General features: G+C 55.3%; 1 protein-coding gene across 1 annotated transcript in view; it reads right to left on the bottom strand.

The window, feature by feature from the left end:
• Nucleotides 1-10997: 10997 nt before the first annotated feature.
• The window catches only part of SRRM4 (serine/arginine repetitive matrix 4), a 131549-nt gene continuing 115803 nt past the window's right edge, over nt 10998-26743 (bottom strand). Inside the window, exons 9-13 of the mRNA XM_037052215.1 lie at nt 20251-20555; nt 16691-16894; nt 13873-13983; nt 13154-13294; nt 10998-11537 (exon numbers count right to left, since the gene is read on the bottom strand). Of these exons, the coding sequence (XP_036908110.1) occupies nt 11252-11537; nt 13154-13294; nt 13873-13983; nt 16691-16894; nt 20251-20555 (1047 nt within the window). The 3' untranslated portion in view covers nt 10998-11251. The remainder of the gene's footprint in view (nt 11538-13153; nt 13295-13872; nt 13984-16690; nt 16895-20250; nt 20556-26743) is intronic.

Below are 26743 nucleotides of genomic sequence, written 5' to 3'. Positions count from 1 at the left end.
AAGGCACACACAAAAATCAGCAGAAATTTTTGCAAGCTACCATGCAAACATTTTTGCCTACATCTCATTGGCCAATGTTAGTCACCAGGCCACACCTGGTTGCCAGGGAGGCTGGGAAATCCAGGCCTCACTCTGGGTGGCTATGGACTCAGTTAAAGTCAAGGGGTTTCACTGCTATGGGTGGGTGGGTGGGGGGGGCAATGGCTATTGGGAGGCAACTAGAAACTGCCAGATCCTGAGAGTCAAACAGATTTTGCTGACAATTCCAAGATGGGTTCCTTTGGGAAACTGGTGGGAAATATTGTACTTTTCTGTAACAAAATGCTGATATATCTTTTTAAGGATTTTTAAAATTCATTTTGAGAGAGGGGAAGGGAGAGAGAAAGAGAGGGAGAGAAACATTAATGTGTGGTTGCCTCTTGTGCACCCTCTACTGGGGACCTGGCCTGCTACCCATGCAGGTGCTCTGAGTGGGAACTGAACCAGTGACCCTTTGGTCCTTCACAGGCCGGCGCTCAATCCACTGAACCACACCAGCCAGGGCAAAATGCTGATATTTTAATATATTAAAAACTTAGTGTAAGATTTCAAATAATTCTCAGATTCTCTGAAGCCCCAGCCTGGGAGGTCTTGGGTTCCCTTAGGTTACGATTACTTCATCTGGAACTAGGGCTGGAGGTGAGGGAGACAGAAGGGAAAAATATTCTATGTGTGTGTGTGTGTGGAGGGGTGGGGCGGGTGGTGAGAAAATGAGTCTATTTGATGTGGTTGGTGGTGTTTATTTTGGTTTTAGATTTGAAAGTAGATTGTCAAAGGGACCAGTGTTGCATGTAAGAATTCATGTAACAAATTCCATTGGCAATGGAGAAAAAAAAGGCAGAAAGAAAAACTGCCCTGAGTCATTTGTCCACAGGTTGGCCATAGCTATTGTAATAGAATGGTTTAGAGCCAGGTTCAAGGGCATGGAAACTTCCGAACAGCGCCCCCTGCCTTCCAACTAGGGAACTGATGTTGGAAGCATTCTGGGGGGATCTATGGATGAAATGTCAGAAGGGACCACCCAGTGGAGGAGATCGTTAGGGAGGACGGCAGCTGGGAGGAACTTTCTGGAGAATTTGGGGTTCGAGGTGATGGACGGCAAGCATAAATAGAAGCTGTTTGGCCTTTTGCCCAGGTAACCTGGAATCCTCCCCCAAAGTTGTCAGAAGCTTCCCTGGGCAACAGAGACCCCCCTCTTAATTTTTTATTTTTCTTAGTAACGATGATAATAGCTCCAGCAGGCACTGGGCTAAGTGCTTTACCTGCATCCGCCCTACTAATCCTCATGGCATCCTTATGAGATTTGTGCTTGTCCCCGTGGGACAGACGAGGGAGCAAAGCTCAGAGACGTTAGGCCACTTACGCATAGACACACACACAGTTGGGCTCAAACCTAGGTCTTTCTGACTCACAAGTTCTCACTCTCAGCTACTGCCTTTAAAAAGTTGTATTATTCTCTGTAGACGGCGGAATATGTCTTGGCCATAAGAAGGAATGGAACCTTACCATTCGCAACAGCATGGATAGACCTAGAGGGTATTAACACTCAGTGAAATAAGTTGGGGAAAGGCCCATTCCACACGACCTCACTTACACGTGGACTCTAAAGAACAAAATACATGAACAAACAAAAGAGAAACAAACTCAGACACATTGATGGTTGCCAGAGGGGAGGGGGTTGGGGGGCAGGGTCAAAAAGGTCAAGGGATGAAGAGGTTGGGGCTCAGGCCAGGGAGCTCGGTTGGTGAGAACATCGTCCTGGTTGTGGGTTCAATCCCCAGTCAGGGCACATACAAGAATCAGCCAATGGCTCTGATGGGTCGGCTCAGCTGGTTGCAGTGTCTTTTCCTACCCTGAAAGGGCCGTGGGTTCCCTTCCTAGTGAAGGGCAAACACATAGGTTGCAGGTTCCACCCCCGGTTGCGGTGCATACGGGAGGCAACTGGTCGATGCTTCCCTCCCATTGATGTTTCTCTCTCTCTCTCTTTCCCTTCCTCTCTCTTTAAAATCAATAAGCATATCCTCAGGTGAGAAATTTTTTAAAAGGAACCAACAAATGAATGCATAAATAAGTGAAACAACAAATCGGTGTCTCTCCTTTCCTCTCTCTCTAAAATCAATCAAAAAATTAAAAAACTTTTTTTTTAAGTGCAGACTGGTAGTTACAAAGTAATCATGGGGATGTAAAGTACAACCTAGGGAATGTAGCCGACCGATATGGTGATAACTATGTGGGGTGCGTGGCGGGTCCTGCCGCTATCGGGGGATCACTTCATAAGTTGTGTAAATGTCTATCCACGACGCTGTACGACCCAAACCAATATGGTACTGCATGCTGACTAGAGATGAAAAAAAAGTTAATTGGAAAAATCTCGTATTGCCCAACTTCAGGAGATGAGCCTCAGAGCTTCCTGCGGGCTGAACTGGTAGCAGGTACTCATGTCGGTCTGCCTTAGCTGCTTTCTGTCACCCCCAGGAGGGCCACCGCCCCCGCAGGGGAGAGCGTGATGGGTCCTCGGACTCCCCGAGTAGGACACATCACAGCCCTTCAGCCACAGTCCCCACACCCCTTGTCCCACGGAAAGTGAAACCTACCCAGCACAAAAATGCCTGGGATTTGGAAGGGAGCCCAGCTCTCTGAAGGCGGCTGGGCCCGGTGGGGCGGTCCCCTCCGGGCATGCGGGGATGGGGAGGAGAGGGCAGGCAGGGCCCCGTCCTCTCAGAGAAGCATAAACAAGCGAACACACTAATTACAGTAAGAGGAGCTGTGGAAGGGATGCGTGGGTGGGTGGGGTGAAGAGCCGACTGGAGGCAGATGGAAGTCAGTCCTGGGCCCGTATACTCACAGTCACCCCTGCCGGGGGTCCCCCTACTCCCTCCTCTTTCCTGAGCCCCCTTTCCCAGCCTGGGCAGCTCCCCTCATTCCCCAAGCAGCAGTCTAGATGTCAGTCCCTCTGCGATGCTGCCCTTGAGCCTCCAAGGCAGATTTTGGTGCCCCTTTGGACTCACTGTCCTCCTTGCGTCTAGCTGTGTTACCGGGGGCAACCCATCGAGCCTCGGTTTCTGTGTCTGTGAAATCGGGGTGAAAACAGGACCTACTTCATAAGGCTGTTGGGAAGATGAAATAGCGTCATTTATGTCATTGCACTCGAGGAACTCGGAACCTGTGCGGCACACAGCAGGCCCTGCGTTGTGTGGGAAGGTGCTGCTGCTGCTGCTGGTGTCGCCATGCGGACGGCAGCCCACAGCGAACAGCAGGCCTGGATGGCAGGTGGCGTTTGGGGTGCCGTCGAACTGGGTCATTCTCAGTCCTAGCTCCATCTTAGTCGTCCCCAGGAAGCCTTTTAAGACACTGGATTCCGGCCCCCACCCGCCCAGAGCAACCTTTTGTTCGGATGGAGTGGGACCCAGGCATGAGTGGCTTTGGGAGATTCCCAGGTGGCTCCACTGTGCACCCACAGCTGAAAGCCATCCGCCTAAGCCAACCTTCTTCACCAGGTGGCGGAACCCAGAAGGGTGGGTTTGCTTAGGTCGGGAAGCAAGCAGGGTGGGAGTCTCGGACCTTGAGTCTCTGGAAGTTTTACTCCCCTCCCCCCAGCCCCTGCTTGTCTGTGAAGGGCTGCATGTGCCCCCAGGGCTGCAGAAGGCGAGGGTGTTCCCTTCCGGCTGTCTTGGTTAGTCCCTGGGCAGCTGTGCTGCAGAAGCTGGTCTCTCCCCCTGGCAGCCAGGGCAGTGGAGGCTGAGAGGGGGCGGGGCATCTGTTCAGAACCATCCCTGGAGGGACAAACTTACTGACTCCTGTAACTGGGGGCCGGGGCAGGAGATAGACTGGTGAAGTCCTCCTCTGCTGAGTCACTGGGAAAAACTCCTGGCAGCCACATTTTCCGGAAAAAGGATATCAGGGGCCCTACAGAGGGCTAGCTCAGAGTCAACGGGGCTCACGCCTCCAGAGGTAGAGGGGTGCGGCGGAAATGCCCTGGTGCCCACAGACCTAGGTTCCAACGTCCACCAGCTGTGTGAGCTTCTCTGAGCCTCGATGCTCTGCTCTGTGGAATGGGGCTAAATCGGGTTGTCAGGAAAATGAAGTAAGTTAATGAATGTAAAGGGTCTGGCACGTGCTAATTGATCCATCAAAGGGGTGGTTGTTGTTATTGTGTTACCACTGTTCTCCACTGAGGGAGCCACAGAAGAGGAGATGGGGGTGGTAGCCCTGCCCCCGCTTGGGGAGAAAGGTCAGTGTGCAGGGGTTGGGGTGTTAGTGGGGGACAGCTCTGGTTGACCCCAGGGAGGACATCCTGTCCCGATCTTTCCCAGGGGGGATTTCCAGAGGGGCAGGAAGCTGGCCAGGGGCAGGGACCGGGCGGGGAGGCCAAGGCCAGGGTAATCCTCCTGCTTGGCCCCCGAGATTGTGTACAGTATCTCTGTGTGTGTGTGTGTGTGTGTGTGTGTGATTTTGACTCACATAAAAAATGAGTTACAAGCATTTTAAAAGTCAGGAGATTTTTATGTAAACATTCAGGTTTTCTTCAGGAAGTGGGGGGATTTCTCACAGTGGGAATTGGGCTCCCCAGTCCTAACCCTGTCCACTTCCCTCACCTGCCCCCCACCGCACCCCCACCCCAGGCCTGTTATCCAGGGCAACAGCTTCTAAGCCAGACACTGAGAACATCTCCGGAGGCCCCCACTGTCTCAGGTTGGCCACTTTGGGGCTGCGGGCACAGCCCCACCTCACTCAGTGGTCCCACCTTAGGCGACGGTAGCCACACTCACTAGGATTCACCGAGTGCGTCCTGTGCATGAGTTTTTTCAGAGCCCCCATTCCAGTCAGTCCCCACAGGGGCTCAGGGGGGCAACGGTGGCCGGCTGTCCCTGCTCCCCTCTACGTGGGGCTGCTGTGGGCAGAGCCAGGCGCAGTCTGGGGACTGGAGTCCGTGGCCTGGGCCCAGGCCTCGATGCCAGCCAGGCCTTGGGCAAGGAGCTTTGCTTTTCCAGGCCCCAGCTCCCTTCTCTGCAAGAAGGAGATCCTGCCGCCTGCCGCCTGCCGCCTAGGGTTGTGGTGAAGACTAAGAAAATGCACGCGAAGTGCTTAGGAAGAGGCGCCCTCCTCCACAGGTGCTGTTAATGTACAGGGTCCCGCCGAAGTAGGGCCTGCTGGCGAGTGTGGCTGGTAGGGTGTTAATATGGGTGTAAGGCTTTATAGTTTTAACCTGAACATCTCACCGAAACTGTCACAGGGTGTGCTTGTGTGTGATATTGTTATGTTACAGAATTACATGCTTATGATGTTGTAGTAAAAGATTTTGTAGTGGAAAACAGGGGCGTTCTTTGTGTCCCACCCTGTATAGGAAACCAAAATACCCACAGGTTTGTTTGGAAGGTCCAGGAACAAGCAAGGTGGCAGCGCTGCCTCCCTGCCACCCCCCTTTCCTCTGCCTCCCCCCCAGTACGGACAGAGGACGCTGAGCCGTGTGTGAGAACACCATACCATGGGACCTTTTATTAGGACAGACGTGTTTCGTACAGGCTGAAAAACCAGAAACCCTGGGAAGTTTATGTTCAGCTGCAGACACCAGGAATCAAACAGGCCATGGCCGTGGGAGACAGGGTCCCAGGGTGCTGCCGGGCACAGGTGCTCCCACCCTTCCGTGTGGGTGTTCTGGGCAGAGGGTGGCTGCTCAGCCTGGGCTGCTGGTGGGTCCCCTGCTCTGGGGTTTTCCAGATGTGGGATCCAAGCCCCCAACGTGGAGAAGTGACCTAGGCTGATGGGGTAGATTCTTTGAGGTCCTAGGCCAATGACTGCTTGAGGAAACAGCTGAGAATTGGGACAGAAAAGATGCAGCCCAAACAAAAGCCCTCACAGCACAGGCCTGGCGAGGAGGAGCTCCGGAAAGGGTGTGGGGCATGGGGCCCGACAGACTGGAGCCCCAGGGAGCTTGCGCACGCCACTTTCCCCTTCCCGGGCCTCAGTGTTCCCATCTGAGAAATGGCAGTATGACCCATACCATTGGTTTGAATAATGGTACAAATAAACAGTAGCGCAGCAAAGTCGTTCTGATCTTGTCTTTGATGACCCTGCAAGGCTGGGTTTGGGGAGAAGTTCAGGCTGAGTATCGAGGGCTGGCAGCCAGACCACAAGGTGCTGTTAAAAGTGGCAGCACCTGGACACCCTCTTCCCCCACCATCAACTGCAGGACTCAGCTGCCGTGACCTCGCCCTGCAAATGAAGCCCAGGCCGTTTTCATTTCCAACCCTGGGAGACACCCTTCACCCTACAGTCAAGAGAAGACACAGGGACCCTGTATCTGACAGGGCGTCAGCATTAGGACCCCCTCCCTCCACCCCACCAGGAACAGAGGCCAAACCCCATTCTGCAGATGGTAAGAATGAGGCTTGAGAGCCACTCTGTCTGACACACACACACACACACACACACACACACACACACAGAGGCAAGAGACCCACAAAGCGAGTTTGTGCCATTCGCTTTGGCTCCACTTGTTAAGAGATGAGGCACAGCTTTTCTTGGCCAGAGAAGAGGGATTACAATCTTCTTTCTCACCATTTTTTTTTTCTTCCCAAGGAATTGGGACTCTTTAATAGAAGTTGGTTCCTGTGCAGGCATTTTATTCTTCAATTAATTTCCATCTAAATGAGGTTTTCCCAGACTTAACCAGTGTTTTAGTTCCATTTGAGCTTAATTTGTATGACTGAAGCCTCCGTTTCTGCCGATTCCAATTTGCTGGGTGATTCTAGCTTTCATTACCTGGGCCGGCACGCCTGCTCTGCAGGCAGCCACCCCGGAGCCGGAGCTGGGAGCTAGGCCGATTTCCATGAGCAATTCAGGGGCAGGGGGGCGTCCCTCTCCTCTGCCAGTACCACTCAATAAATAGGAAATAAATTATTAATGTTCTGATGAGGGATCCCCATCGTGGTATTTACAATGCAAAGCAACCACCACTAAAGAAAAGCCCTCAAAAAGTGAAGACAAACAAACAAAGTAGCCACAGGTGGAGGGGAGAGGATAACTGCACAGCTGGTTGGTGGGGCGTGAGAAGAGGCTGTAATCCAGCACTGCTTCCTGGCTCGGGCGCCGTTCCTTGGCTGGGCCTGGCCGCCGCAGGTGGCGGCGAGTTTTGAGGAATGCCAGAGGTTTTGACAATTTTTTTTATGAGACAAAATTGTATATTCAGCTGGAGAGAAAAGCAAGATATGCACGTGAGAGTACTCTGGATATTCGGGGAGGAGAATACGGCAGGAGAAAAGATAGAAGTAGGACTTGGAAACGAGGGTGCTTTCAAACCTTTGGGAGCACCCTGAATTTTGGCCTCGTTAAGGGGAGTCACCCACCGCTTTCAGATTTTACCCCTGTGACGAAGAACCTCCTGGACTAAAAATGCTCCAGGGTGTTTTTCCTTCTTTCTCTACTTCTCGTGAGCTCAGTCTGTCTCTGAAGAATGACCCAGGGCTCAGGTGGACATTTTGGATTGTATCGCAGAAACCCCTCTACTTCTCAAAGGGGGAGACGGTGGCCCAGGGAAAAGGAGCGATTGCCCAGGTTCACTCGTCCGGTGAATACCTGCAGCAGGAAGGGCAGGGGCTGACCCTGCTGGACCTCAAGCCACATTGGCCTCCCCTTTCCCGGGCTGGCTCTTAAACCAGGTCCTCATCAGGAGCAGGTTTCGGCAGTTTGTCTCATTCCCGGGAGCAGGAAGTAATGAGGGTGGGCTGAGACACCGCAATGCCAGGGATTGGGAGTTCTGGTTCAAAGTAAGATTACCGGTGCCCCAACACGAGCCTTTATTTTGGGAGGGGAAAACACAGAAAATGTAAAGGAAATTAGAGAAACACACCAAGTGAGCCAGAGGGACAAAGATCTCCCCCCAGGGGCGTTTAAGCAGCCTTCTGGCGAACATTCCCCCAGCCAGGGGACTCCTTTGCTTAGGGTCGCTTGGGCTAAGGCAGGGCAGAGTCACGTGACAAGAGAAACCACCAGGCCCACCAAACCCAAAGCTGGACCAGCCGAGCTGGCTGTTTCAGCTCGTTTCGACAGGGGAGAGTGACTGGAAAGGGAGGGAGCCCTCTCTCGCCACCGCCCACTGCTGGCTGGGTCAGAGAGGCGAGCCCAGGGAAGACCTCTAGGTCCTGCTTCCCGGGGTGCACCTGAAATGACCTGCTTGTGGGGTACCTGTCACTGCTCCCTTTACGGTTTTTTTTTTTAATTTCAAAAACATCTTTGCTCTCTCTCTCTACAGAACAGCAAGAGACCACATGCAAAAAAAGGCGTTAGCTTTGGGTTTGGGCGCCTCTCCCGGGGTGGCTGAATCCTCGTCACAAGGCAGTGGACCCACTGCAGAAGGAGCAGAGCATCGCAGGGGATGATGGGGAGGAATCGGCACCAGGAGGCGGAAGCCCAAGTAACTGACAGGAAACCCACCAGGTATGTCCAGAGAAGCCCGTGAGGGATCCCGCCCACTAATACCCGCCGTGGAGTAAGGCCACAGGACCTAGACGCGAGCGAGATATGACGGAGATGTGACCTTAGTCCCCTTTCCTTTTCACAATCCTGGCCTTAGTCTCCAGGTCTGAGCTTCTCGTCTAGGCCAAGTGCACGGGACCCCAGCGCTGAGCCCTGCGCCACTTTCAGCCACCAGGGGCTCCAGACACAGGCAGCTGCCTGGATAAGCACCAACGGAAGCCTCAGCAGCCCACCAAGAGGCAGCGCCTCTGTCTCCCGGGGGCTGCCTGGAGCACTTTCAAGGGTGATTTTGACTCCGTGCGGGTTTCGCCTTCCACACCAACTTCCCATGCCAGCCCCCACGTAAGCTGTGACTCCACTGTGTCAGTTTGGTGCCTTAGCTCGTAAGATTCTTGGCCATTTTCATTGTTTGGTACCACAGTGAGGCAGCTGGAGGGCAGGGCCTGGGGCACGGGCCTGGACCGCACGGATGGTGGGCCAAGCAAGGCACCTGGGGGCCTGAAGTGCTTCCGGGCCACCTCCAGGATGTCCTGGGGCTCAGGGCTCAGTGGGTCTCACCTACAGGGGAAAGGGCACTGGCCCAGCCCACACCTGGCTTGTCAAATCCCATCTACAGAAACAGGAGAGAGAGATGCCCAGAAATAATTTAGAAGGCCCCCTCCTCCCCAAACACACATACAAACACACACAACCTCTCCATATAAATAAATAGTTGAATACTGCTAATGGGGACGGAGATCGCATCACATAAATAAATAAATAAACATAAATACGGACAATAAATAAAAAGGTCTGCTAGCAGCCCCAGGCAGAACAGGCCCCTGGAGTTGCTTGAGTGGAGGCAAGTCTGACTGCGAGGCCCTGGGGCCTCTCACCTCGGTCCTGCTAAGGAGGCTACCAGGCTCCGGGGAGCCTGTCTCCGTGAGGGGAGACCGGAGTCCAGCAGGGAGCCTGGGCAGGAAGAGGGTTATTTACACTTGCTGTACATGCCCTCCTGGGGCACCTGCCATCAGCCTTCTGTGGTGACAGCATCGGCATCTGTAAGCCTTGGTGGGCAGGACCCAGGTCTGGGCCAGAGGGCATCATGGGAAGGCAGGCCCTCCTCACTGCCCGGACAACCTCGCTCTGCTCTCCCGGTGGAGGAAGGACGTTTGGGGTGGTTCAGGGCAGTTTCTGGCCCCACAGGCTGATGTGAAGGCAAAGACTGCAGAGGGGCGGGTCCCTGCTTCCAAACCAAAGGGTTTTCCCCCCAAAATGTCTTCCCCAAGGCGTGAGGGATGAAGAGTACGTGATCCCTGCTTTCACAAAGCCCCAGATCCGGAGCGGGGAGCTGTCTCCTCTCTCTCTCTCTCCCTGCGTCCTTCCCTGCTGCTGTCGCCACCACAAGCTCAGAATTCACCCGCAAGGCTCTGGAAAGCCAGTGAGCTGGTGAGGGGATGCCCGGTTTATTTTAAGGATCCTTCCTCCCACACGCCTGGTCTCAGTTACTCCTGTGGAGGGAGCAGCTGCTGGTATCTGTGTCAGAGACAGACTCGCCCTCAGTGCCCAGCCGTAGGAAAGGTGGGCCGAGGGCAAACAAGGGTGGGGCTTCCTCCAGCTGACAAGGAACTTCAGAAGCCAGGAGGAGCCCAAGACATGGAGCATCCAAGCCCCCCTGACTCTGAATTTGGGCCTTGCCCCTCACACCTGAGCTGCTGTGCCCCATCCTGGCAAAATTCCTGAGGCAAAGGAGCCGGCTGAGGATGAGGGTGGGCGGGTGTTCAGCTGCCCTGGGTAGGATCCAGGGTGTGGCACTCTGGGCGGTGTGGAGGGGCAGGCAGGCGCCAACCAGAGGGTAAGGCCAGACGGGCTGGCGCTGCGGATGGCAGCTGGCCATGGCACGGGGGAACATTCGGCAGATGGTCTTGTGGAATTTAGTTGGTGCCAGCTAGTGGGGCTGAGACAAATTTGGGGAATGGGAACATAGACCACGCTGTCCCGACTGTCCGCTGTGTCCTTTCTCAGTGAGGTTGCAGGGTCCCTGGGAAGAGCGAAGGGGCATCGTGTGTAAACCACGCTGGGATATTGGGAGCAGTGGCCTGACCTCTCCCTCCAAGTTTCTACACTCCTTATCAGAGGACCCTACTATCAGCTGGAATGTCCATGCCCCCTGCTTGTCTGTGCCCCCTCTTCTAGGATTTGAGAGACTTCTAGCCTTTGCTCTGGCCTGTTTGTGGGGGTGACTGGCCTCACCCCATCTCCTGGACTTGAATTGCCCTTGAGCTTCCCTAATCCTACCACCCCCCCGACATCCCCATGAGGAATGGGTGTACGGACATGCAGCCACAAGACCGACTGAGGGGAGAAGGAGGGCAGGTGGGATGAGTTAGCCCTGCCCTGCCGGACGCAGCCTGGGAGCAGTGTGTGAGCGAACCATGTACATCTTCCTGGCCAGGCCCAAATGTTGGAGTCACGGACCTGCTGCTTCTTACAAAACCTTGAGGTTTTTTTTTTGTGCCAACAGCGGGTGGGTGTTTCTCTTCATATGCCCAGGCCTGAGTGGAGCCCCAGGGTGGTGCTGGTGGAGGCTCTTAGCAGCTTGTACCCTCTTTTCCTCCTTCGCAGAACAGAAAGCACAGGGTCCAGGAGCCCTCAATGTCTGTCACCAAGGAGAAGGCAGGGTGGGCAGAGTGGGGGAGGCTGGCCCAGAGATAGGGCCCTGCCCCCACAGGCAGCTGGCTCAGAGGAGGGCTCTTGCTTAGCGCCTGGTGCTGGAGTAGCTGCCTGCTGAGCTGTAGCTTCGGCTCCGACTCCGGCTCCGGGAGCCCAGACTGGGGCTGTGGGAGCTGGAGCTGCTGCTCGTGCGGGTCCTGCTCCGGGTGCGGCTGCGGCTGCGGCTGCGACTGCGGGAGTAGCTGCGGCTGCGGGAGTAGCTATGGCTGGCTGAGCGGCTGCTGCTGCTGCTGTACCAGGAGGAGGCGCTGCTGAGGCCACTGGACGAAGAAGGGCTGGGCCGGTAGTAGGGGATGGGGCGTTTCCGGGCGCTGTGGAGACCAGAGGGCCACATGTGAGGGCCAAACTCCTTTCAGCATTCCCAGGGAGCCTCAGCCTCATCCCGAGGGAAGGCAAGCAGCGGCCTTCCATTCCCTCTAGACCCTTAAGAAAAGATACTCCCCTTGCAGTTCTGAGAACATCAAGCAAACAAAAACTAGCGCTGACAAGTCTTGAAAAGTGATAATTTCACTTTTTCACATAGCGGGCCTGGGGCGCAGAGTAAAAATAACAAAGGAATTTGTTATTTTTACTTTCACTAGAACCTTCTATTTATGGAAGGGGAGGCTGACTTTCCATTCCCTGTGGCGTATCAAGTTTCCTTCTGAAATAAATGTATGCAACTCTAAAAAAGGGCAAGACTATTTAAAGAAAATTAAGTGACTGAAGTTTGGAAAACACTGAATGAGTGCATCAAGAAACCAGGGAGGCTTCTGGAAACACCACCTCCTTTACTTCCGCCTTCCTGCAAGTGGGCCCTAAGGCCACCTTCCATCAGGGCAGTGGGTGCAGGAGGCCCTTCCTTCGTACCAGGGAGCAGGCCATGCCATCACTCGTCTTCCTGTTTGGGACCAATGTTCCTTTCCCTCCCCCAGACCACCCCCAGCGAGGAGGTACAGGGCAGCCAGGAGCCCCGCCCCTTCCCTCCGGGGGGTGGGGCTCCTGGGCCACGTGGCTGACCCGAGAAGGGTCAGCAGGAAAAGCCCAGCCAATGGGCAGGCACCGATTTCAGGGCAGCGCTCAGCCCTTCTCCCAGGCCGGAGACACTGCGTCGGCTCAGACCGCAGCCCCCCTTCTACGACCTGACCTTGACAGAAAACCTGTCCGCCCAGCCTGACCCTTCAGTGCGTTGCGATGGCGCATCGCGGGGCCTAGTGTGCTGCTCTTAGATTTACAAAGCACGTTCACGTCTGTGTCTCCTTTCATTTCAGCTTCATGACACTCCCGGGAGTTATTTCCTCCAGTCCTTCGTGGGTGAGAACTGAAGCTCTGGGAAGTGACGAGACTTTCCCAGAAGTCACTGGAAAGTGGCCTGGCCAGGATTCCCCTCCAAACCCAGCACTCTTCTCCTTACCCACCTCCAGGTACCTTAGGGACTTAATCGCGGCTGCCCTCTGCACGCTTGGTTTGGGGTGTCATTACGGATGCGTCCTTCTGAGCCTAGATTCTCGCGTGTAGGTCTGAGGGTGGCCTGTCTCCACTGCCCAACCCCAGGCGAAAGCCCTGTCCCATTGCGGGTGACCCCATTCCCTTACCTGACCCCACTCTTTTCCTGCAGACCGCCTCCTGACCACAGCTCCAGGTCCAAACCCTGGCCCCACCCCTTTTCCAGCCCCTACCATCCCCGCCCATCCCACCCAAGGCCCCGCCCCCACCGCCCCTACCCTTTCGAGCCTGGCAGTGTAGGCCCCCGGCGCTGACTTGGCCCAGAGGTTTTGAATGGAAACAATTTCAGTGGTTGGGAGTTTGAGGGGGAAGGGAGTCTCTGAGCTCCCAAAATTCTGAAATCCAACCCCAGGGAGGCAGGGAGAGAGCCTACGGTGGAACAGGTGGGGAGGGCGTGGGAGTGAGGGTGAAGGTGGGCACCACCAGGCCTCCGGCGCCCCACCTGGTTATCCTCCGCGCCTCCAGGTGGCTCGGGGAGTCTCTCCGGCGCTTCCGCATGGGCGAGTAGGACCTCCGTCTCTGGCGCGCTCGCTCGCGCTCCCGCTGCTGCGAGTCCTTCTCACTGTACTTGGGGTCCCGCTCCCTGAGGGATGTGGGGGGATTACTGGGGAGTTGGCTCTGGCCTGCCTTCCTGTCCCCAAGGCCCTCCACCCCAGTGGGGCAGGCAACAGGATCTGCACGGGGTGGGGAGGGGGAAGCTGACACTGCTGTGGACAGTCTGCGTGGGTGGGTACTGTGGGGGTGGGTCGGGCGAGTGTAGGTGCCAGCCTTTGAGGGTGGGCAGTACAGGGGTGCGGGGGCTGCCGGGGCGGGGGTTTGAAGTTACACAGGCCCTGGTGTGTAAGAATTGGGGGCTCAATATAGGATGAGGGGTGGTGTGAGTGTATGAAAGGTAGGGGTGTGAGTTCTGGGGTGTGGCCGTAGGGACGTTTGGGGTGGGGGGGCACGTTAGGACACAAGGATATATGTGGGCCTCAGTTGCCACTCCAGCTAAGATAAAGGGAACTAGAGGGGCGTTTAGTCATCATCCTACTCCTATTCGGGCAGGGTTTGACCTAAAGGGAATAGAGGCGGGGCTTGGGGATTCTCCTCCTAAGTGCCTCTGGGAGGCGGGGCCTACTCTGAGGGGTGGGGCCAGCGCCTGGTGGGCGGGGCCGGTACCTGCTGGGGCTGTAGCGGGAGTAGCTGGGGCTGCGGCGAGATCGAGGGCTTCTGCTGGGCGGGCTCCTCTTGCCAGACTTGGAGGAGTAGCTGGGTGAGCGCGAGTAGGACCTGGAGGAGAGGAGGTAGCCCCTGAGGAGCCTGCTGAGCTCCGCCAGGGTTGCCCAGGGTGTCGGCTGGTCTCTAGTCTTTTTCCTTCTGGAGGCCAGGCAGAGGAAGCAGGCCCTTACTGGGGAATGAGGTCCCCTCCCTTTCTGGGTGGTTAATAATACTAATATGAACAACTTCCTCTCATGGAGTTTTAACTCTCCTGGCCACGTATTAGCTGTGTGACCTTGGGCAGGTGGTTTTTGTCTGAGTCTCATCTGCAAAATGGGGGTAATAATAGCACTTACCCTATGGAGTTGTAGATTAGATGAGTAACTTAGGGACACAGAGCTGGCACACAGGAAATATCAGCCATGCTGTATCTGTGTTATCATATTATGTCTTTCACTCTGTGCCATTTGAACTAATGCTTTGGGTGCGTTATCTCATTTAATCCTCAGCACCTCCTAGGGTTAGGCACTACTTTCAACCCTGTTGTATATATGGGGAAACAGAGGCACAGAGCAGTGGTATAATTTGCTCAAGGTCGCTCACCTTGTAAGGGATTTGAACCCAGGCCCGTCTGGCCTCCAAGTGCCCTTGACTCCTGTTAGGCTACCTTGCTGCGCATCCAAATACGTGCCATTGTGGTCCGACCACCCTCTTCCCACCCTGCTGACGCCTCCCCCTTTTAGTGTTCCTCCACCAGGTTCCCAGGAACATCTGTCCTCCTATCTCATCGCCTTAAAGTCAGGCTTTCAAATAGTGTTCATCTTGTGTGTGCTGGGAGTGATGTCCTCGTGGTGACTGCCAGAGCGGAGAGGGACTGCGCGGCTGTTTGCGATCAGTGGGAAAGAGCGCCGCAGCCACGTCTGCTATGGGCACAGGGATGGGTAGGGACACTCTCTCATGTTCTGCTTTTGCAGCTTTTCCTCAAAAAAAAAAAAAAAGGAAAAAGAAACTATTTCCCCATCAATTCTTTTTGATTTGAAAAGGCCTGCCTTCCCCTGGCTGCTCGTTAGGTGTTGCCCGCTGTCCTTGGCCGTTCTGACCACCAGGCCCTTTACACGCGGCCCCTGGGCTCTGAGCTTCCACGCTGCCCCGGGTGATGTGAGGAGTCGGGGGGGGGGGGGGGAATCGCTGCTCCAGGCTCGGGGCCCCAGGACAGTGTCCAGCTGTGGCCCCTGGGGAATGGGCTCCTGCCATCTGGTTCTTTGGCTGTGTGTTGAAAGATACGTAAGAAAGACTCAAGATGAGACATACTCTTGGACACTTTCAAAGGACGCCGGGCATTTCTGCCCACGCCTCTGCACAGCATCCTCTTTCTGTGGAGCCGTGTCAGCCAGTTTTCACGCACTGACACATCGCAGTAACTGCTGTTCTCAGCAGCTTGCTCCGTTACTCTCCTTTTTGTTACTGATGTCACAGTTGGTGGAGCGATGCCCCTTTTCGCTTTTTCTGTCAGGGAGCTCAGTGGTAGCTGCGGCCCGCCCCCACGCAGCTCTACAAAGTAGACGTGTCAGGACTTCGCCTTTCCCGTGTCTTCCTTTTACTTCTCTCCTTAGTCTTCCTTTTAGTCTGATTCGTCCTCCTATTTATGTCACTCGGTCATACTGAATATTTCTACCAGCTCCCTGGTCTCCTCATTGTGAATGAACTGGTCTTGAAGTAACCCGCTAAGCAACCGTGTGGTTTGTTTTGATTCTATGGTGGCCGAGAAGGAACAGCAGGGCCGCTGCTGGGAATTCCTGTTTGCGGAGGAAAGCTGGACTCCCCGAAGCCACGGGTTGGTTAGACCGGGTGGAATCTCCCAGGTCCTGAGATCTTGTGTCTGTGCACTCTGCAGCCTTATTATTCGACATGAGAAAGTCAGTTACGAATACCAGCCGCTCCTGTAACTGAGTGGCAGAATGCAAAAACAGGGACAAGGCTTCTCCTTCCTGTATGCACAGCCCTTGAACTGTGACTTTGCAGCCCCTCCCACTAAGAGGGGCACCCCTCCGGATGCACCCATCTGCATCTGGATTGGTCTCTGTGACTTGCTCTGGCTAACAGAATGGCCGCAGGGGTGTCACGTCCAGTCCGAGCCTAGGCCTCGATGGCCTTGCACACTGGGGCCGTCTCCCTCCCTCTCTGTCTCTCCCCCTGCAACCCCTCCCTCTCAGACCCTTGTCATCATCATGTGAAGGAGCCCAGACAAGCCCTGCTAGAGGACAGACTGGCCAGGCCCCAGGCAACCCAGCAGCGGATGGAGGACACCTACATGGGCCCCAGAGAGACTAAAGAACCACTTAGCTGGGCCCCAGCCCTAACTGCTGACCCACAGAATCAGACATTAGACAGACACTTGTTTAAGGGTGCTAAGTTCGAGAATCATGGTTTTGTGCAGCAGCGCTGACTGACACACGGGGCTAATGGAGCTCATCCCTATGCCAAAAGCAATAATAGTAACTAATACTCCTTATACTCCAACTATTGCTCTTAGTGCCTTGTAGTGCTCAAAACAACCCTTCAGGGCGAGTACTGCTATTGTTTTCATTTTGCAGATGAGGAAACTGAGGCCCAGAGAGATGAACGGAGGCCCGAGGCCACCAGCTAGGATTGGGTAAAGGGGCACCCAAGCTCCAGTCTGTCTGACTCCCCTCCCCCACGGGGCCCAGGAGATCTCTGGTCACCTTGTCAGCTCCCCAAGGGGGACCTGCTGTGGAGCCAAGGTCCACACCACACTCACCTTTTCCCGGAGGAGGTGGACCGGCTCCGGGTGTACCTGGGGGAGGCCCTGGGGTTGGGGGACCGGGAGGAGAGGCTGGAGGAGCGGGCGCTGGCATAGGAGGAGCTGCGGGAGCACCCTCTCACAGGGGAGCTCCGCGCTGGAGAGGGGACCACACCGGACTTCTTCACCTCGGCGCAGCCCAGGCACGGTGACTGCGGTGCTCTGTGGAGGGAGAATGTTTGTTAGTACCGGCCCGCCTGCTGGCCTGGGGGCGTCCGTCTGCGTGGTGCTCGCTGCCCTACCTACGCTGGGGCTGTGGGGCTCCCTGAGCCCCCTCCCCACCCCGTTGCTTCCTACCTCCAGGACGGGCTCCTAGGCCATGAGTGTTGGAGTAGAGACAGTGGAATACATTCCCTGCATAGGGGAGCATGTCTGAGTATTTTGGGTCATGGGTCAGGGGCGTGATGGGACAATCAAGTCACATGCTGGGAGATTTACCGCCTTTTGCTGTATATAATGCGCACTCACATTTTTGTGGTACCTAGAGCCATGCCCGTACCTGCTGGGTTCTCAGTCAGGACGTGCTCATTTGCATTGGGCCAAGGGCCCAGGGCAAATCATGTTAGAATAGTTTCAGGGTTCATCGTGACCTGGCCTTTGTGCACCCCTCCAGGCTCAGCTCCTGGCACATCCCTCTGGACTCTGGTCCCTCCTGGAGTGTCCTTGCCCCCTTCCCTGTGTCCAGGCCTCAGAACATCCCCACTGCCGGGAACCCACTTCCCTCCCCTCATGACCTGAAAACCCCTCGTCTCGGTTCGGGTGTTAATTTGACCTCACCTTTTCAGGGAAGCCCTCCCTGACACCCCGAAGTCTGGTTGGGTGACCTCCAATGTGTCACCCCAGGCCCAGCCCTCAGGCCCCCCTCAGCCCAGTGACTGCACTTGGTCTCATAACTGTTTCTTTCCTCCCGAAGACAATGAGCTCCTTGGGGACAGGACTCCCCTGCCTCAGGACTCTGTATCCCAGCACCGAGGACAAAGCCTGACACATGTGTCCTGGACACGTCACAGGCATCCTCTCCCCGGTCCCCCAGCAGCCCCAGGGAGCTGGTGCACTTACCGTCCTGGTGCAGAGAGGACTCAGGAGGGCAGGCCAGTGGCTCAAGGCCACCCGGGTGCCCAAACCCAGATCTGTCCAGCACCAAAGCCCATGGCCTTGGTGCCTCACCAGCACGACCCTCCCGTCTCCCCCACTCACTATGGTTCCGTGATTCAGGGCTGATACCTCTTCCACTCAGCCCTCTGCTCCCAGCTGACAGAATAAAGGTGGCGTGGATTTAAAGACTTTCTATTTCATAGTGAGCAGCTGGGGCCAAGTCGATCAGTTCGGCTGTCCCCGGAGAGTGAGTGAAGCAGGTGACTGCGAGTTCTGGGGACAGATCTGTGCTCGAAGCCGGGTGTTGGCCCTCGTTCACGGTTTCTCAGCCACGCCAAGCCTCAGTTTCCCCATCGGCTAAAATGGGGTTATGACCCCACCTATCCCATGAAGGTCTGGTGAAGAGATACGGAAGATGGTTCACGGAAAGCGTCTGGCGTGTACCTAGCACGGAGCCCCGGGCTCCGTAAATGCCAGTTGCCGTTATTGCTGCTGCTGTTGCTGTGGCAAGTCTCAGTTTCTCTTGCACAATAGCAGGGTACCAGCAGACTCGCGGCCCTGCTCCCCCATCTGGGGACATCGCTGACTGTTCTGAGAGACCGTGACGTTCGCTCTGGCCCAGCCCTGGCCCCCAGCCAGGCTCGAGTGGGAACTGAGGTCAGGGGGGTCCTGGGCAGGCACGCCACAGGCCGGGTCTACGTATGGACGCCAAGCGGTCGATCTGGGACTGAAGTGGCTCTGTGCTGGGGAGGGGACAAAGGGCACTCTGTCCTTGAAGACGGCTTCGCTGCCAAGGCTGAGGGGAAAGCCACTGAATGAATGGTACAGAGCGAGTGATCAGCCAGGTGCCATCGCTGATACTGTGACAGCATCCTCAGTGATTAGCATTGCGTTGTGGTTGCTTGAGTGACAGAGTAAGGGGGTGAGGAAACAGCAGCATCACGCTGTCTCCTAAGTGGGTGCATGGAAGCGTTTTCTGCAGGAAAACTGCGTCTAGCAAATGTGTCAAATGGGCAAAAAGTTGAGAAATCTCCACGTTCTGTGAGAGCCTGGTCTCCCTCCTCCTGACACGGTCCTATGGGGTGGACGCCCAAACACGCACACACGCACACACACACACGTGTGGCCGCCCCCCTCCCAACATCCCCGTCGGAATGGCACACTTGTTCCAACTAACGGGCCCACGTGGACACACCATCATCAGCCCAAGTCCGCAGCTTACCTGAGGGCTCACTCTTGGTGGTGTCCACCGCATGGGTTTTCACAGGTGTCCAAGCGCACGTTTCTACCATTATCGTCTCACCCAGAGCAGTTTTGCTGCCCTGAAGACCCTCTGTGCTCTGCCTGCTCGTCCCTCCCTCCCTCCCTGCCAGCCCTGGTCTGCTACTGTCTCCGTAGTGATCCCTTCTCCAGATCGTCCTGTAGTTGGAATCACACAGTGTGTAGCCTTTCCCGACGGGCTCCTTTCATGTAGCAAAATGGGTTTAGAGTCCTCCATGTCTTTTCATGACTTAATAGCCCATTTCCTCCGAGCTCTGAATACTATTCCATTGTCTGGATAGGCCGCAGATCATTCATCCATTCACCTACTGAAGGACATCTTGGTTGCTTCCAAGGCTTGGCAATTATGAATAAAGCTGCTATAAAAACATCCCGTGCAGGGTTTTGAATGGCCATAAATTTTCAATGCACTGGGGTAAATACCGTGGTATGTGTTTCAATGGCAGTGACTTCATTAAATGAATTCAATGCTGGACTTTCCCCTGAGATTATTGGTGAAGACACCTGTTTTTTTCTTTTTTTTTCCTGGCCCAGCCTCTGCCCCTCCTCCCGATATCCCTACCCTGGCTTTTCCTCCAGAGAACCAGCCCTCTCTCCATTTTAGTGGACCTGGCAAGACTCTACTCATTAGCCCTTATGGGGGCGTGTGGCAAATTCTAAGCAAGAACACAGCATCCCCTGGGCCAAAGTGATTGGTCCAGGGTGGGCCAGTGGCCCAAGCTGGGCCAAGCAGAGCCAATGTGCGCCTGCCCTGATAGTTGGCTGAAATTTGGGGGAAGGAGGCATCTTCCTTCCATTGGCTGGCTGCACTAACAGAATGTTAGCAAGGTGGCACATTTGACAATGCTTTGGGAGGGTCTGCTTGAGAACTGAAGCCAAGAGAGAGGGAAGCAGCGCTGAGAGATGTAACAGGAAAGATAGATTCCGAAGGATATATTGTTGAGCCCCTGGATCCAGCTGTACCTGAAGCTGATAGCCTTGGATTTTTTTCCCCAAAAACATGCCAGTTTGAGTTGAGTTTTCTCCCTCTTGCAAATAAAAGACTCCTGGGTCAGAGCCCTGCGGGTGGTGCAAGGCAAGGGGGAGAGACAGAGACAGTGGAGCTATGGGGGAACCCCCTTCTCCTGCCCTGGTGTACTGACCTTGGCTCTCTGCCCCTGCTGGTGGGGGAGAGACTCTCCAAAGTGGTCCCCTTGTTCTGGGGTGAGGAGGTGGTAAAGGAGTTCCCTGAATCAGAGGTGTTGCCGCTGTTGAGGTCCCGGCTCTTGCTGAGTTCCCCACTGGGGCTCCCCTTCTCCTGCCCCCGAGACCTGGTGGAGCTGATCTGGGTGGCGGGTGGCGAGGAGGTGTCATTGCCGGAGTCGTACTCCTGGGAGCGTCCGCGGGAGGCGGTGAGCGGGCTGGCTGTTTTGGTAAAGAGGTCAGCAGCAGACCCCGACCCAGTGATCTGAAAGCAAAAACACCCGTTGGACGCTGCTGAGCGCGGGGCCTGCGGGCTGTGTCTAAACCTAGAAATGATTACCATCATGATGCACTGTAACGAGAGGAAAGAGAGAGAGAGAGCAGAGGAGAGGAGAGACGCCAAAAAACAAAAGCACAAATTCCTGAGAGAGTACCACAGAAAAGAGATCTTTCTTTACCCCCTGCTAGGATAACGGGGAGATTTTAGGTATCATGCAGAGAAAAAGCATGCGATCCAGATTAAACAAAAGAAAAAGGAAATTATACGAAATTTAATTTCTAATGAATTAACTCAAAGCAAAGAGGCAACTTAATAGAAGGGGGGAGGGGTGTAAACACCCTTTAACCTAAAACAATAACAAAAATAAAGGGAGGGGAAGGGGAAAAAGAAATGGAGCTATGGGCCTGAAAAAAATATATCTTGAAACTTAAAAAAAAAAAAGATATAAAGCCCAAACTTTAAACTTCAACCAAATTCTCAATGAATTGGATTTTTTTTTTCCTAATAAGAAGTTGCCTGGATAGAACCCTACACAAATATCACATGGGGAAAAGAAATGAAATAAAGATGAGCTTCTTAAAAATATATATATATATAATGTCAAGGCCACAAAATGACATTTTAGTAGCTGTCAATCAAAGGGGAAAAGAAATAGGGGCGGGGACAAAAAAATGGCAGTCAAATAGTCTGGCTGAAAACAAAGAAACAAAAAGCTCACTACGGATACGGAGTGTGTCCCCCTGGAGAAGGCAGCTAAGACTCTCGAGTGGCTTCTAACAAATTCTCTCATGTCTTTGCGGATTTCATCCACTTACCAAGCAAGAACTCCTCCTTTAGTAGGTAGGTAAGGTGTAAGAGAAAGGGAAGAGCGGGCAACGTGAGTCCATCATTAGAGTCGCAAATGACAAGAAAAAACACACCCCTTTCTGCGCATCCTCACACGGGGCCCTGCACTGTGCGTCTGGGGTTCTGCGGTGTCCTGGACAGGGGAGGCCTCGCTTCTGTTTGGGTTCCTCGGGAAGGGGCCCTCCGGCCAGCAACACTAACCTCGTGCCAGCCCCTTCATGCCCAAGCGGGATCAAGAAACCCTTGCTGAAAGTGCAAGTGGGGGCTAGAGGTTGCGTCTGTCTAGGTGTCAAGATCAAGGCGACCCGGGGAGGGTGTGCTTGCAACACTGGGCTATGGGAGGGGTGTGGCCGGGAGTGAGGAGGGGCTCCCGGAATCCTGCTTGGGCTTGACCTGGGACAGATGAAGGAGCGCAGGAGGCGATGGGGGGCCTGCCCCTGGGAGGACCGTGGAGTGTGCAGAAGCACAGCGAATGGCTTTGTTTAAACATTCCAACAAGTCTCACGACTGCGACGCCACCGGGTGCAGTTTTCCGGCCCCGCCAACAGTGCCATGTGTACTTGGCTGTGGCAGGAGGGACCCTGGCCCTGGCCCTCTCTGCCAGCAGCCATCCCCACGAGGCAAGAAATCTGTGGGATCGAAAGGGCATTGCCCCAAGACCACCTCCCTGACACTGCTCTCCAGTGGCTGAGATCCCAGGATGCTGTTTAAATGGCCCCTGGGCGCCCCCAGGGTCCCTGCAGGTGCATCCCTGGCCCTGCTCCCCCAGGAGTAGTTCATGCTTCCAGGCGCACACTCCCAGGTCCAAGGGGGCCTCTTTGGACGGAACCTGGATGTTCGGGCTGAGGTGTCCCCGTGCACGTTGGTGCTGGCTGGTGTGAAAAGTGGGGAGGAAGGAGAGGGGCCAGGCCCCGGGGGTAGGTCTCCCCCATGCTGCCAGGCTGTGGCCTGGCCCTCGGAAGGGGCTGGGGCTTTAAACTCAAATCATGCTTTCAGATCATTTGGAAGGGATGCTTGCGAAGACAGGAGAACACGTTTCATTTCAGTCTGCTGGCTCCATTGACACTGCACATTCAGACAGAGAGTATGTGGGCTTCCTTCAGACTCTTGCCTGGGCCCCCCAAACACTAGAGCCGGTCTCACCATCGAGAGCCTGCCTGCTCTGCCCCCCACTTTACCTCACACCCTGTGGGCCTGAAGGAGGGAGGGGCTTGTGGCATTTCTGCCTTCTCAGCAGGTGGCCCTGAAGGCGACACCGGAACACGGACACCGAAACTGGGAGGATAACAGCGAAAACCCTGTTGGCTCAGGATGTCACCTCCTGGACTGGGGAGGCAGGTCTCCCTAGTGGATCTTCCCAGGAGGCTTTGCACACAGACAAGGGGCTGGTCCAGCTCTGCCAAGTTCTACCCAGAGCAGCTGTGGCTCTCCCTGCTTGGGGTCCTGGCTTAGCTTTACTTTGGGAGAAGGGACCACTGTGTCGGGAGTAAGGAAGTCCCATGCCAGGCAGCTAGAGGCTGGGGCCCGAGCTCTCAGGCTGGGGCTCGGGCCAGGGATGGGCTCAGAGCATCTTTGCCTCAGAGATGGTGAGTGTTCGGTGGCCAAGACATCACAAGTGAGTCAGCAAGCCATTCTTGGAGGGACCAGGCTCTGGTGCAGGGGCCCTGAGAACAGTGGTTTTCTCGTATCTCCCGGACACATGCTACTTGGGTGCACCCAGGCTGGGCCTCTGTCCCCCCCGCACCTGTTCCCTGCCTCGACTGCTCAGTTCAAATGACGGGCCCTGGTGCATCAGGGGTCCCCACGGGCAAAGATTTCACTAGTGGGAGGCCCCTGGGGGCTGGTGGATGTAGAAGGGGATGGTTCTTTTCCACCTTCCCCACCCACACCCTGAACCCACAGGGACATCTGTGTCCCCACTGAACCACAACCGACATCCACATGTAACTCGTGCGTTCAGAACTGAGGATTCTGCGGGGCACCTTGCTCTCCCGCCCTTGCCAGGAAAGGGAGGTACAAGTACGACGCATGCGCTCGCAGTGGGTGGCCCTGGTGTGTGAACACACCAGCCTCTGTGGCTTGTTTAAAAGGCTCGTTTCTCGGGATGGATCTAAATTCTTTGACCTGGATGGCAGTGCCCTTTCCAGCCCCACCCTGTGTCCTTCACACGGCCTCACCTCTCCCTCACACCCCACCCGGGCCCCCCACCACCTTAAGCTGACCAGTTACAGAGAGCTTTCTCGGTTCTGCCGCCACGGCTCGCTTCCTCAACCTCAGGCCCTTGGCACATGCCATTTCCTCCGCCTGGAAGAGTTCCCCCTTGTGTCTCCCTTCACATGACTAGATGCATTCATTCTCCTCTGGAAAGCCTCCCCCGGTCCCCAGGCCAGAATAGCACAAAACTATTTCTTTCTTTCATTCATTCATTCATTCATTCCACCTTTCCTTCATGCACTCATTCAAAAATGAGCGGCATCTCTGTGCCACACACTGTCACTCAGCGGGGTAAATGCTGTTTTATCGCCTGGCTCCCCATCTGGGCGGGGGCTCCTCGGAGGCAGGGCCCAGACATGGTGGCTTCCCCGTTGCACCCCAGTACCCACGGTGCTCGGCACAGAGCAGGGGCCCAGTAGATCTCGCTAAGTGAACGCAGCTGCTCCACAGGCCCTGGGAAGCCTGGGCTGGGTGGCTGGGCCCATCCTAACTCAATTTATTGGCTCGGTGATCGGGCCCTGGCGGGGTCCAAACTGAGTGGGTGCCAGCTTTGGGAAGCTGATGGATTTATGAGGAGGGACTGGCTTCCATCACACTCCAAACAGTTCTAGGATATTAGGTGAACCCTTGGCTGACGGTTGGGGCTTAAGTCCCAGTGGAGGGCTGGGCGTGTGAGCCAGAGACGGCCTCTAGGACCAGGTTTCAGGCCCAGGCCTGTGGCAGAGAGAAGGTGTACCCCTTGTTCTTGGTCCTGGCCACCCTCAGACCCAGGAGGGCCTCGGCCTCCAGGTTCTCAACAGCGAGCGCTGCAGGTAAAGGGAGATGCCTTCTCGGCGGGATGAGCCGTGTGAGCCGTGCAGGTCTCCTTGCTTCCTTCTCCACCCTCCGCTGTTCTGAAGGTCAGGGGGAAAGACGGCCTGGTCTGGTGGTTGGCACACAGCAGGGCTGTGGGCCCCACACGGTGACTGGGTAGAAACAGGTGCTCCTCCTGGGGCAGAAATTTTAAGAAAGTGCCCCTCTCTGGCTAGACAAACTAGAACAAAATATACTTTTCTCAGGGCTGAAGCATCCCCACGTAAGTATTCACAACCGGCCCGGTGAGTGGAGGATGGGGGTGTTTAACTCCAAGGCGCAGGGCACAGCAGCAGGATATAACATCCCTGGTAGACACTGAACACACAGTTCTTCTCGCTCCATCTGACCTGCAGTGGGGGTGGGGCTGGGGCAGGGAGGAGGTGGTGCCCTGCGGACATTCATCCCTGCTTCTTTCAGCTGACATCTATCTGGCTTTGTCTTGATGGGCTCCGTCTCTATTTCCGGGGACAGGAACATTTTAATAAACTCATTAGTGATGTCTGGATAGTTTAATGGCCTCTTAGCCCCAGACTGCACCTTCTCCAGAGCCTTCCATTCACCCCACAGAAAGAGGAGGAAAGACACACTGAAGGGAGCCAGAGACAGTGTGTGTGTGTGTGTGTGTCGGGGGGCAGGGGAGGGTGACAGTGTGATGACTCACAGGAGACCTTCGAGTTACAGACGTCACGACAGGCAGACAACGGAGGCCTCTGTCCTCTGCCCTCCCCCCTCTGAGTGACTCCTCCCTACCCAGACGCCCACTCTGGCACGGAGGATGCCCACCGTGGCCCAGCAACAGTGCCCCCACGAGACCCGGGGCCCCCACTGAAGACTGGGAAGCCTCCTGCCAGGGCTCTCTCCTTTAGCCCACTCTGACCCCTTCTTGCATCTCAGCCTTGACCTTCTGTGCGTGTCTTCACAGAGGCCTGCCTTCGGGTCTTGGCGTGAAAACTCAGCCCCTGTAAGATCTGCTCCATCACGGAGGGAAATAGCACTGGCCTTACTATGAATTCTCCCGGAAATTCAGGCAGGAATTTCTCAATTTGAGAAATGTGAGTGCTAGCAGTTTAGTCCAGGGGGCACGTCTGTAAGGGAGAAATGAGAGGAGGGAGAGAGGGGCCCAGCAGAGGGTGTGTTACCAAGCCAGTGCCACCGTGGGCAGCAGAGGACGCTGCCACCGGTTCAGGACTGGCCCCAGAGTTCGTCTTGTCCTAGGAGGGCAACGAGAGGGAGCCGACCTCAGCCCACCAAAATCGCCCTGGACAGCTATGCTTTGTATAAGATATGCTTTCTTTGGCCCACTAGGTATGTTCGACCATCAGTTTGAATCAGCTGCCAACAGGATAGAATGGGGCGCTTCCCGATCACAGCCCCGTTTTGTTTCGTGTTGAAAAACTAAGATCTTGCAACACAGGGTGGGCGTCCCTGCTTGGCAGCTGGTGATCAGCTGGACAGTGATGCCAGCTGCCCGTCTGGACGGTGCCTGAGCTCCCCTGGCCCCGAGCCCCACGAGGACCCTGCTGCGTATATCTTTTAGCCATTTGGCCCCTGAGACAGCGGAGTCTGTGACCCTCTGTCCTGAGTGTCTGCTGTTACCTCTATCACGCTGAGAGCCAGAGACAGCTCGCCTGTGTGGCTCTCCCCTCCCTTCCCATCGGCCGAGGGTCAGTGGCTCCGCCTTCCCCGTCTGGACCCTCCCAATCCCTCTTGGCCTTTGCCCGGGAAAGGGACCCGGAGACCAGAGCCACTGAGCCATACCCAGGCCCCCGACCTATTACCAGCTCTCCCGATGGGGTCAGGATTGCCAACCTCAGGGGATGTTTTTAAGGGCAAACTGCATTTCAGAAACTCCTGGCCACTAGGAAAAAGCAAACAAGTATTTTCCCTTTATTCCTTTATCTCCTTCCAATTTATTTTCCTTTTGCACTCATAAACTTGCCTCATCTCCTTGTTCCTTAATATACTCAGTGTTAACACTTGAGTTTTTCTAATAAGTAATTAAACGCCCCCCCTCCCCGCCCCTCTCCCCCTGCCCACGGACTCCAGCTCCTGGCGTTTCACAGGCAGCCTCTCTCAGCCCTCCAGGGAAGCCAGCACGGTTATTTATTATTTTTTGTCTCAAATCGTTATTTAATCAAGAACAGGGGGAAAAAGACAACCTCTCACTTACACTTTAAAATTTAATTTCAGCTGAATTCTGAGATCAAGAGGCAGCGCGGCCTAATAGGTTACAAAAATACAATCAAGAAGAGAATTCC

Source organism: Sturnira hondurensis, unplaced genomic scaffold (genome assembly GCF_014824575.4).
Source record: "Sturnira hondurensis isolate 20B ecotype Veracruz unplaced genomic scaffold, ASM1482457v3 Scaffold0007406, whole genome shotgun sequence".
Lineage (NCBI taxonomy): Eukaryota > Metazoa > Chordata > Mammalia > Chiroptera > Phyllostomidae > Sturnira > Sturnira hondurensis.
This window is presented reverse-complemented; position numbering and strand designations above follow the sequence as displayed.